We start from the raw sequence: 11,624 nt of genomic DNA, 5'->3' as shown, positions 1-11,624 counted from the left end.
TGCATATTAGTTCAGAATTGCGTGAATGAAAGTTGCAAAGGATATGGACTGCTTTTCAGGTAAGGATTCTATAACTTTTTTTGCTATGAACTTTTTTCTATTTTACCAAATTATTGCATGAAGGATTGAAGCTAAAGCTGTTGGAATATTTTAGAATATATTATTGGCCTATCCTAAAAAAATCCTCAAGTTATTGATATGTCGATTTAGCTTTTTAAAGAACTATATAGATAGGTAAAGTCAGCTCAAAATTCAAGGTACTGCCTCTAACAATTTAATTTCAAGTAAATCAAAGTGCGACTTGCACAAGCCTGTCTTCCTCCTATTCTATTAACAACTCATTAGGCTGAACTTCTCCGATTTGTAGACACTTTTTATTTGCCCAAGATCTTTGACCATGCGCCAGCTCATTTGTTGTTTGCTCACTCGGCTCAAGAACAATGTCAATACACAACAACAACAACAATAACAACGACAACAGCAGATCTCAAGTGTCTTAAAAATTGATCAACGGCACGGATCAAAGAGCAAAATATTAATATTTCCTAATCCATTGTAATTATGATTTCTCCCTCATTGTTTGTCACAAGAAACGTTGCCTTCAACAAAAAAGCAGCCGGCACAAGGCCCGAGGCCGTTTTTTCTTCTTGTTCAATAGATCATATTACCAAGTGAATATGTCAATTCCTCACGAGAAACGATAAGAGATCTGCGTCACAGCTACGAAAGATAAAAAGAGAAGAGAACTGTAAGGCAAAATCCCCAAACACTAATTGTAACGGCTGTGCGTGCCAACCACAAAGTCGACTACCAGGCCGCCTATTTCAACAGAACTGACAAAATACAACAAAAAAGAGCATAAAAATAATGATAGTAGAGAGGAAGAGAGAGGCAGGGCAGAGGTAGAGAAGTAGAGAAGTGAGGCAGCGCCTAATCTGGGCCTGCAACAGGGATTAGTTGGTCCAATCAGCGGCAACGCCTGCGGCTAATGAACAGCGGCTGCTGCCACTGCCAACTGTTACCAGGAACTCGGGCACCGGGCACCGGGCACAGGGCATCGAACAACTGGGAACTCGGCTAACGCCCCTGGTAATTACTCGTACCAATAAAAAGTCACGCCAAACAATGCCAATGGATTCGGGTCTCCAGGGCTCCAGATCTTCGATAGGCGATCTTATCAACTGCCATATAAGTGTGTTATGACTTTTACTTTTCTTTGCTTTGGCTTTGGCTTTGGCTTTGGTCTCGCGCCGCACCAAATCAAAGCAGATTATAAACTCGATCGGAAAGATGACAAGCGGCCCAGCAATCAAAATCAAATTATGAGACAGCAATCAATAATTTGACACGACAAACCACAGATACAGATACAGATACAGATGCAGATGCAGATACACATGCGGATAGCTGCTGAGATCTCACACTGAAAACAACTCAATGGAGGTTTGCTATTTAAAGAGTTCCATGTAAAATAGCAATCTAGATACCTTAATATATAATTTTTAGTTTTTTCGAAAATGAATTGGCTTGATACACAAAAAATGTATTGTGGTTGACAACATTTTCTTGAGGCTAAGTTGACTTGACCATCTTCTTTCCCTGTATCATTAAATAGAATATTTATTTACTTTTGCGTATGCTTGCTAAAGAACCGAATCTGGGCCATTCCTAAATATTTTTGTATGTTTTCAATTTCAATGATAACCTGAATAATAAATGAACTAAATTAGATTAGACTTTGGTTTAAGATTGAATTTATAGCAGCAAATAAAATAGGAGCTCCTCATTATCTTCACATATATCTCCATAATTATCTATATCTCTTTCTGGCCTTAAGTTAAGATTGAATTTATAGAAGCAAATTAGGTAACAAAATCAGGAAGCTAACCTTGAATACATATTTATATAACAGATTTGTTACAGACTTCAAATCTCAATATATAGCTCATTGAGTTCAGCCCGAAACCAGGCTTAAAGCTAACAAATTCTTGATTTCCCCCTGAATTGGCATTGGAAGACAGGCGAGGGCGAACAATTGTGAACAGTTCAAAAACAATATACAGTTGCAGTCTCTTTTCACGTATAATGCATAAACCATAAGATATCAAACTAATCCTAATTAAGAACATATTACGAAAACACAATTTCTTTTCAATAAATATCACAAATTAGTTCTGTCTCTGAAGTCGTCATTTACGTTGCTGTATTTTTTTTGGCTTCTTCCTCTTTCTCGAACTCCTCAATGCGTCTCTCCAGGACATCTACATCCAGCCACATGAGGGAGGCAGTGTGCCAGCTGGGCGGCGGATCGCTATTGATTTCGTCGAGCAACTTCTTCAGTCGCACTCGATCCGCATCGATGGCCATCTTGCGCCGCTTTAGCACTGTGGACTTGAGGGCATCCAAGGGCGAGTCGCACTTACCACGCTTCAATCCGATCTTTTGAGTCTGACACGCCTTGTTTTTAGTACCCCGTTTCTGCAGCTCCGGAGCAGCCGCTTCCTCATGCAGCTCCGACTTCTTCTGCTGCTGCAGCTGAGCTACCCTCGACGCTGGCCTTGCTGATATCCTCGTTTGCACACCATCATCGGCATTAAGTGCACTGATCGGTTCAGTTTGTGTGTACGCTGAACTAGTTTTAATTATTTTAGCTGGCTTTGCCTTGGCGTTAGTGGAACGCAGAAGATTTGTTATAGTCGCGTTCTGATGAGCTTTACGCTTCGGCGGCTCCATCGAAATGATTCAACCTGAACGGAAAGAACGTATCCTTGTCTAGTACGAACAAAATAGTTTATATAATATATTTACCGAAATCCTCGAGACTCAATTTGTAAGATTTGATAATACTTCTCGCACTGAAGACATAGAACTGAATGTAAGTTCAGTTTTCCGTGCGTGTTTCATTAAGTTGACAGGAAAAATATCAAGGCTAACCTGATGCACTAATGTTATAAGAATTTTGTATTTTCTCAGTTCTATCTACATAAGATTATGTTATGCCTTTATTCGGAATTTCGAATAGCGAAATAGAATCTTACAACTCAGTTCAAATTTATAAATTTACCTCTATGAAATTTTCAAATATTTATACAAATTTCTTTGACATTATTAAAAATCAATTCGTTTATATTGTTATATATTTTATATACTTTATTTTAATCTTCATTACATTTTAATCTTCATAACATAATTCCATCTGGTATCCATATTTTGTACTGAAATACAGATAAATATAATCAGCCCATATATGTTTATAATTTACCTTCAATTAAGTGCGTGTTCCGTTATATCTCAGCCTGTATAAGTATATATATATATATATATACATATCGTATATATATTTGTAAAACTTTGCGACATTTTGTTTAGCTCATGGTTTTCAGCGAAGTTTGTTGTGCTCCGCTGGCCTGTGCCAGTCCCTGTTCCTGTCCAAGTCCCGCTGCCTGCTGCCCGCTGTCCGCTGCCCGTTGCCGCGCATGTTCCCTGCTATGTACAACATCAAGTTTTATCGCTGATCGTGATCATGTAATTCCAACCCACGCATGCGCGCACAGCGTTAAGGAATCAAGTTTAGCGCATTCTTATTGCCGATCTGAATGCGCGCCTTTCCCTGTGACAGATGGTGTAAGGCTGCAAGGCATTCCCGTGCCCAGACCCAAGCCCAGACCCAGGCCCAGGCCCAGGCCCAGATGCAGACGCAGCATCAGGCTCAGAGTCAGAGACGGAGAACGGAGCCCGAGCCGAGAGTCGACTGGTTTTTCTTTCCTTTGCTAGCCGAACGTTCTATATATGTAAACTGGTACTTGAAATTTGAAATCATGTACCATTTGCCTTGAGACGCAGCGCCTGAGTGGCCTGAGTTGGCTGAGTTGGCTGAGTTGGCTGAGTCGCCAGCGCCTGGATGTGGATCTGATCGTCGATCGTGTCCCTGACAGAGCGGCACAGGAAACGCGCATTTAAAAGCGCGACTATCGAAATATAACGACATTAAGCTGCCTCAAAGTAAGATAGAAGGAGATAGAGTTTGTCAAAAACGGGGGGGAGAGAGAGAGAGAGCCAGAGAGGAAGCAGAAGAGCCATTTAAAGGAAGCTTGTGTCAATACGAAATACGAAATACGAAAATACAAAAGCCCCATGGAGTTTGCCTTGGAATGCAGTCGATCGCTGCGATCGCTGCGTTCGCTAATCTTTTGAAGGCGCCGACGCCGCCAAGATCATCATAAGCGAACGTTTGGGCGCACTAAGCGACATAATTGCTACCGTGGGATGAGGCAGCCAGAGACTGTGGACTGCTGGCGTAGAGTCGCCTGCTTCGCGAGCTCAGGCGCAGGCTCAGTGCCCGATCATTACCAGACGCGCTCCTAATGCGCTCCAATCAAACACACACGAAACGAGCGTATGACATGTTTGTGCATTATTAATCATGATAATATCTGTATAAATGGTAGAAAAACTGTGCAGTTGCTCCGCTGCCCACAAAGCTCGCTGGCCAAATTGCAATTTAATGCAAAAATAAATTGCAGCGCCGACTGCAAACGTGAAGCTTGAACTGAAGCTGACCAACCGGCAGCCGGAGCAGGCAGCTCCCATGATTATTGGTCATTTACTTGCGCCGTTTAGCGCATTAAAATTCATGCAGCATCCCAGCATCCGAGCGTCGCTCTGCTGCTGACTCTGACTCTCAGTCTGACTCGGCGAGTCCCACAGTTCGACTTTTATGCATACAGAAATAATTGACAGTTGAAAACTTGAACGTGTAAGCGTAGACCCAATCCCAACTTGGCGTCTGACTCTTGCACAATTCTGGGCGTTCGACTTGCAGCTGTGATTCTCTCTGTGTCCGTCCTTCTTCGTATCCCTGCAACTGCAACTCCAACTCCAACTGCAACTGCAACTGCATCTGCATCGGCATTTACAGCTGTGGGGCGTGTGCTTTGCTCGCTGGAGCAGCGGCTGCAGCTGCAGTGGGGGGCACACATTCGTTGGGGGTAGCGCCTAGGGCCCCATGAAATCAACGCGTTCGCTAATGGGCAACAGCTAGCAGGTTATTACACTGCGAGAAATTTGTGGACGCTGATCTGAAGAGGGCATATGAACAGATCAATTTTAATTGTGTAAAGAGTTTTAATAATTATTATATTAATTATTATTATATATTATTGAGAATAATTTCATTAGTATAATTTTTATTTCTAGATCTGAAACTGCAGCTCCTTTAAAATTTACAAATTTAGCATTTATAAAATTAAAGCATTTTATAACGAAGTTATCCTCATACAAGTTTCTTATATTACAACCTATTATAAAATTTAGCATAAAAACTAAAAATATCTTAATTTTTAGTATGATGACAGTTTTTTACTCTTGCATACATAAAATCTAGTATTTTCAGTCAGTAATAGAAATTGTGCGACTTAGTTGAACTTTTGTAAAGCTAGAAGTTGCAGAGTTTAGTTCTATATCATAAAAACTGATGCTATAAAGAGGTGCCTATAACAAATACTTATGAGTTCTACCTACTTCCTACTTTAACTATATTTTACTACGACTATTTATATATTAATTACTATTTCTACTACTACTACTTTTACACTACTAACTACTACTATTACTACATAAACTTTTACTACTTTTCCTACTACTATTTCTACATTAACTACTACTTTTAATAGTACTACTTTTACTACTACAGCTGTTACTACTAATGCTACTACTATATATTTTAATACTACTTCTAATGCTTATGCTATTATAAATTCGACTGCTACTACTACTTGATGGTACCTCTACTACTTCTACTTCTACTGCTACTACTACTTCTTCTACTACTAGTACTACCACTCTTTTTTTATTAATTATATAGATAAGCCAGGAAATCATTGGCAGACCATACAATAACCATAATTTTAACCTTGAAATTAGTTTAATAATTACTTAAAAATTCCTTTGCAATTTTCAACATTTACTTAATCAATCAAGAATATTCATTTAATGAACTTGTTTTAAATTAAAATTGAAAGCGAATCAATTGACTCGAACTGAATGTTTATTCCTATTCTACATTAATCCCAAATCAAGTCCCTGGCTATGCGCGCGGCGTCGGCAAGTGCAAGCAACGACTTTAACTATCGCTCAAGGCTATCAGCGATTTGTTCAGATCTCTCAAGCAAGTTCTGGAAACAGGCCCCGTGCCTGAATTTGGGCATACAAATAAAGTGATATACTACATAATTGCAATAAAAATAAGAAAGAAAGAAAGCAAGAAATTAAATATCAACAAGACACAGGAGAAAGATGACAATCAGAAAGAAATGGAAAAAAGTGAAACTCATAAACAAATGCAACAACAAAATTGCCAAAGCTAAGTAAATAATCAAACAAGAAATGGCAAATTATGTGCACAGCAACAGCAACAGCAACAACAGCAACAGCAATAACAGCAATCGCAGCGATTACTTCTAAAGCAATTGCGAAAGAACACCCACTCAAAAATAAGCGTTTGCCATATTAACAACAACTGCGAGCGCCAATAACCGGTTAGCATTAGTTGCATATGTGTGTGTGCGTGTGAGCGATCGCGCTCTCTGCAGTGTGTGTGTGCGTGCTCAAGAGATGGCAGCGACGAAACGTGTTTCGTGTCCAGCTACTAGCACCTGGCTGTATTGCACTCACGCGTGCTCTCACTCACAGCGCGCGCTCTCTCTCTCGCTCTCTCTCTCTGCGCGCGCTCTCTCTCTCTACGTTTCTCTCTCTCTCGATCATTGGCCTGTTGCGCTCGTGCGCTCACTCAGCTGGCTTGAGCCAGTGAAGTGTGCTGGGCGCGTGTATTAGTGAGAGCCGCTTTTTTGGTCAGGCGAAACGGCAAACGGCAACAAGTGAGCGCAGGTCCAGGTCCGCGCGCCGCTCGCAGAGCAATGGACTTTTAGTTATTCCGTGATCTTTTACCAATATTGTGCAGCGCACACGGCACGACGGCTGATCGCAGAGCAACAGCAACAACAGCAGCAGCAGCAGCAGCAGCAAATCCGCCCCTGGTTTCAATAAATACAAATCATACGCACATAAATATATATATTTATTAACGGAAGTGTCAAACGGAAATTGATCATTGAATTGCAAAACAAAAAACGAAAAAAATAAACAATTCTCTAACGGTGCCTCTTGAAACTTTCCTATCGCAAAACGTTCTGTGACAATAACGCCCACAATATCAAATCGTTGTTGTTTTCTTTTGTGGGCAAGCTTTGAAGCTTTTGAGGCGCGTGTGAGACGTCATTTGATCCACTCGCTGGAAGTGTGCCTTCGCCTCCCCCAACCCCATTCGTGCTCTTCTTGCGGCGGCTGTTGTTGTTGTTGGTGTCGTTGTTGTCATTCAGTGTTTGTGTTTGTTGTTTTTAGTTTGCCCTGTTTGCCGTTTGGAACGTCAAATTCGATTTTTATGACTTTTGAAAGCGTGACTAAGGCGTGATTTATGATGGCGTGTGGTTTTTAATATTCATGTGCAAAGTCAAAAGCCACGAACCAAGCGCAGCAGCAACCACTAGCCAGCCAGCCACACTCAACCTGCGTAGGTGCGCCAAACAATAAAAATACAACTACAACAACAGCAACAGCAACAACCATAACAACAACAGCTGAAAGCCCAGCACCGATAACCGGACAACAACAGCAGCAGGCGTTGCATCTCTGGTGCCCACGGGCCAAGTTGCTGGCTCGATATCCTGCTGTGTGTGCGTGGATCAGTGGATCAGTGTTTTGGGCTTTTTATGGATGCAGCGAAGCAATTGACTGCCGCTGCTGCAGCTGGCAAGCACGATAACAACAACAGCACCAGCAACAACAACAACAACAACACTATGCAAACATTGCAACAACAACAAGGTAATACAAAAGCAGAAGCAGCAACTGCCGTAGACGCGTGCAATACGTCAGAAGCGCTAGAAACGACAGCAGCAACAATTGCAGTTAACAAAAGCAGCAACAAGCAGCAAACCGTTATGACAACAGCAACAACAAACGTTGAGCAACAGCTCAAAAAGACCGAAGTTCAATCAACAACAACAACAACAGCAGCAGCAGGCAAAGCAGCAACAGCAACAGCGACAAGCGCAACATCAGCAACAGTTGCTGTCGCCAGCAAATCCAGTGCAGCAGCAATGGCCGCTGCAACAGCAACAGCAGCAGCAGCCACCAATGATTTGGCAGCAGCTGCTGCCGTCGTATTGTCGCTACAAGGCACCATGGTCAGCAGCCTGCAGCAGGCGGCACTGCTGCCGGCCAACTCAGCAGCAGCAGCAGCGCTCAACTTGCAAGCGCTCGAATCCTATTTGGCGCTGCAGCGACTCACGGGCAAATCGGATGTGTTTCGATTTAGTAGCAGCAGCAACAGCAACAGCAATAGCAACGGCAACAGCAGCAACAGCGGCAACAGCAACAGCAGCAACAACAACAGCGATGCAGAGCAGAATGCAACATTGCCAGCACTCATCGATATTTCAAGTATTGAGCTGAAGTCCAGCAGCTCCTCCAGAGCTTCAAGCGTCTCCGCAGCTGTGGCTAGCTCACCCAGCAGCAACAACAACAATAGCAACAACAATAACAACAGCAATAGTAACAGCAGTAACAACAATAACAACAACAGCAACAACAACAACAACAACAACAATAACAACAGCAGCAACAGTAACAACAATTGCTCTTCAAGCACATCCAAGTGCATTCCGCCGCTGCCCTCAATTAGCACTGTGAGCGCCGCTGTGGCCGCTGCTGCTGCTGCTGCCGCCGCTGCAGCCAATCAGCAGGCGGCGTTGGACTGTGCCACAGCCGCCGAGCTGGCAGCCGAATGCGATTTGCCGCTGCTCGACGGCGAGGATGCATTGTCCTTTGAGGCTGGTGATCTGGACAGCAGCTACGGCAGCTTCATCTTCAATCCGAGCAGCTTCGGCGCCGCAGACACGGACACTTCGCTGCACTCGCTGCAGGCCACCATGTACCAGGACAAGCTGAGCGTCATAGCGGCCAGCGCTGGCAGCGGTGCAGAGGATGCGGCCAATAGCTCAACGGCCGCCGCAGCTGCTGCTCAGCGCTCCAAGAAGCAATTCATCTGCAAGTTCTGCAATCGCCAGTTCACCAAGTCCTACAATCTGCTCATACACGAACGCACCCACACGGACGAGCGTCCCTACTCATGCGACATCTGCGGCAAGGCCTTCAGGCGTCAAGATCATCTGAGAGATCACAGGTGAGATAAGAGGAAGCATCCATTTATCTGTGTGAGGGTATTTGTGTTTGTGGAGGGGCAACAGAGATAAAGCTTGTTGCTCGATTTTAGCTTGACAAAAGTATTTCACAACCTAACGAAAGTATTTCATAACTTAACGAAAGTATTTTGTAACTTAACGAAAGTATTTTGTAACTTAACGAAAGTTTTCGTGAATTGCCGAAAGCATTTTAAAACTTAACGAAAGTTTTTTCTTAACTCAACGAAAGTTTTCAAAACTTAACGAAATTATTTTCTAAATTTCACATATTTTTATTAAAATCAAGTTCAAATTTTAATTATATTTTGTAACTTTTTCTTAACTTAACGAATGCATTTGATCATTCATCTATCTTCATCTAGTCGCATGAGACTTAACGTAAATTTAACGTAACACAATTTGAGCTTAACTTAACGAAACTTTTTCCAAATTGGCAAACATATAATCTATCAGACCAACGTAGTTTCCGCTTTAATTCTTGAAATTTTCAAGTTAATTTGGCTCGAGTTAGGAAGAATTTGCCTAACTTAAGCTAGTTCAAGCTGAACAATCTTCAAAGCAGAATTATATTTAGTTTAGCTTAGTTAAAGACTAATTTCAAGTCAGCTCTTACTAATACTTTATCTCCCTTCCATCTTTTACCTTCCGCCCTTAGATACATTCACTCCAAGGAGAAGCCCTTCAAGTGCGCCGAGTGTGGCAAAGGCTTTTGCCAGTCGCGCACCTTGGCCGTGCACAAGATTCTGCATATGGAGGAGTCGCCACACAAGTGTCCCGTGTGCAACCGCTCCTTCAATCAGCGCTCTAATCTGAAGACTCATCTACTCACCCACACGGATATTAAGCCCTACAATTGTGCCTCCTGCGGCAAGGTGTTTCGGCGCAACTGTGATCTGCGGCGCCACAGCTTGACGCACAATCTGTCGGCCACGGGCGGCATGGCCGGCGGCTTGGGCGATCTCTTTGGCAGCAGTAGCAACGGTTCCAGCTCCGATCTGGGTCTGTCGATGGTACTGCCGAGCTCAACCGGTGCCAGCTCAACAGGTTCAAGCACAACCCGCGACTTGGTGGCCGTCAGCGATTAGGCCGCTGGCAACTCCAGCTCAACTTATCACGTGTTGTGACTTCCCCGTCTCCCAGGCAGGCGAAGCGCTATCTCAATCTCATCTGCAGCTCTCAAGAACTCGAATCCCTCCACAATGTGTCTGATCTGTGTTGCTCGTCTCGTGGCCTCCAAGTTGCTTACAGCTAACAGCATTTAATATAGTTTCTAGTTTCCTTATGTCTAAATTATGATTTAAGCTAATGCTACTTCTAGTTGGTAATTTATTGGATATTTGAGATATTTGAATAGAAATATATCGAAAGTTTGACTTTATTTGGATATATAAATATAATACATATAGACATATAAGTAATTTGTGGACTTTTATCGTATTATCGAATAAATGATATAGTTTAATGGAAATACTTCAATTTAAAGTGTTTTATTTCATGAGATCTATTTGGGTTTAGCTGAGAGAGCTTGTTTACAGAGGCAACTGGTGGCTTACCTTGTGTGATCTTTCACTTTTGGGATGGGAAATTTTAGAGGCAATAAAAATTCTGCTGATCAACTTCTCTACATATTTTAAGGAATAACAATTCGAGATCTTTGACTTACGATCATTAATAATAAAATTTTATATAGTTTTTCAAAATTTATTTAGTCAACAAAACTTGGAGTATTCTTATAGCAGTTCAGGAACTTTACATGTGATTATTCAAGGTTCTCTATTGCTAGATTATTATTGAAAATTACAAAGAATTTATATAACCCACAGCTCAAAGAAAGTGCTGAAGTAGAAAGAGTTAGCTTCTCAGAAATAGGCCACATCTTGGGAAAAGGAAATGAGTTAACAGGACTTCCATCTAGTATGAATTTCCAGCGTATTCTCGAGTGTTCACAGTGCTTCCTGTTCGCGGGGCAATCTGACCTCGTTAACATGCCGCCCACACAATCGAGCATGGCCTGGTCTCATCACAGTTCTAGTTTCTCACATGTAGTGACACTGTTTGCACACTTGTAGCGCAACGAAAGAGAAATCAAATATTTGTAGCGATGCTTATCGCTCGAGTGCCAACAAGGGCAATTAATGTACCATTAAGGTATACACTCTCTGGGCGAACAAGCCTTTGACAACTGAAACGACATGAGACATGCACTGAGACAAAGCGACTACTCGACTATTTTCCCATCGGTTGCCTTTGGCCTTATCGCCTAGCCAAACAATGTCGAACAAGCCAATGACATGAGTTGTGGAGCAGGCGCTATTGCTGCGCCGCCCACCCAGATGAATGAATGCCAACTCAACTGGCAGCTGT

General features: G+C 42.4%; 2 protein-coding genes across 2 annotated transcripts; one reads left to right on the top strand and one right to left on the bottom strand.

Moving 5' to 3' along the window:
- Positions 1–2,185: 2,185 nt before the first annotated feature.
- On the bottom strand, positions 2,186–2,903 carry LOC111601662. The gene is made up of 2 exons (XM_023318349.2): positions 2,809–2,903; positions 2,186–2,747 (listed from the first exon to the last, which is right to left on the bottom strand). Exon 2 carries the CDS (start codon positions 2,731–2,733, stop codon positions 2,194–2,196), a length of 540 nt encoding a protein of 179 aa, XP_023174117.1. The 5' UTR covers positions 2,734–2,747; positions 2,809–2,903; the 3' UTR covers positions 2,186–2,193.
- A 5,214-nt stretch (positions 2,904–8,117) lies between these two features.
- On the top strand, positions 8,118–10,510 carry LOC111601012 (protein sister of odd and bowel; the record flags this gene model as incomplete). The annotated part of the gene is made up of 2 exons (XM_023317413.2): positions 8,118–9,241; positions 9,916–10,510. Coding segments are annotated over 2 exons (1,554 nt in total), but the record flags the coding sequence as incomplete, so codon positions are not given.
- Positions 10,511–11,624: the final 1,114 nt, after the last annotated feature.

This window comes from Drosophila hydei, unplaced genomic scaffold (genome assembly GCF_003285905.1).
Source record: "Drosophila hydei strain 15085-1641.00,03,60 unplaced genomic scaffold, DhydRS2 tig00008114-arrow-pilon, whole genome shotgun sequence".
In the NCBI taxonomy this organism is placed as follows: Eukaryota; Metazoa; Arthropoda; class Insecta; order Diptera; family Drosophilidae; genus Drosophila; species Drosophila hydei.
Note: the sequence above shows the minus strand (reverse complement) of the source record. Positions and strands in the feature narration are given on the sequence as shown.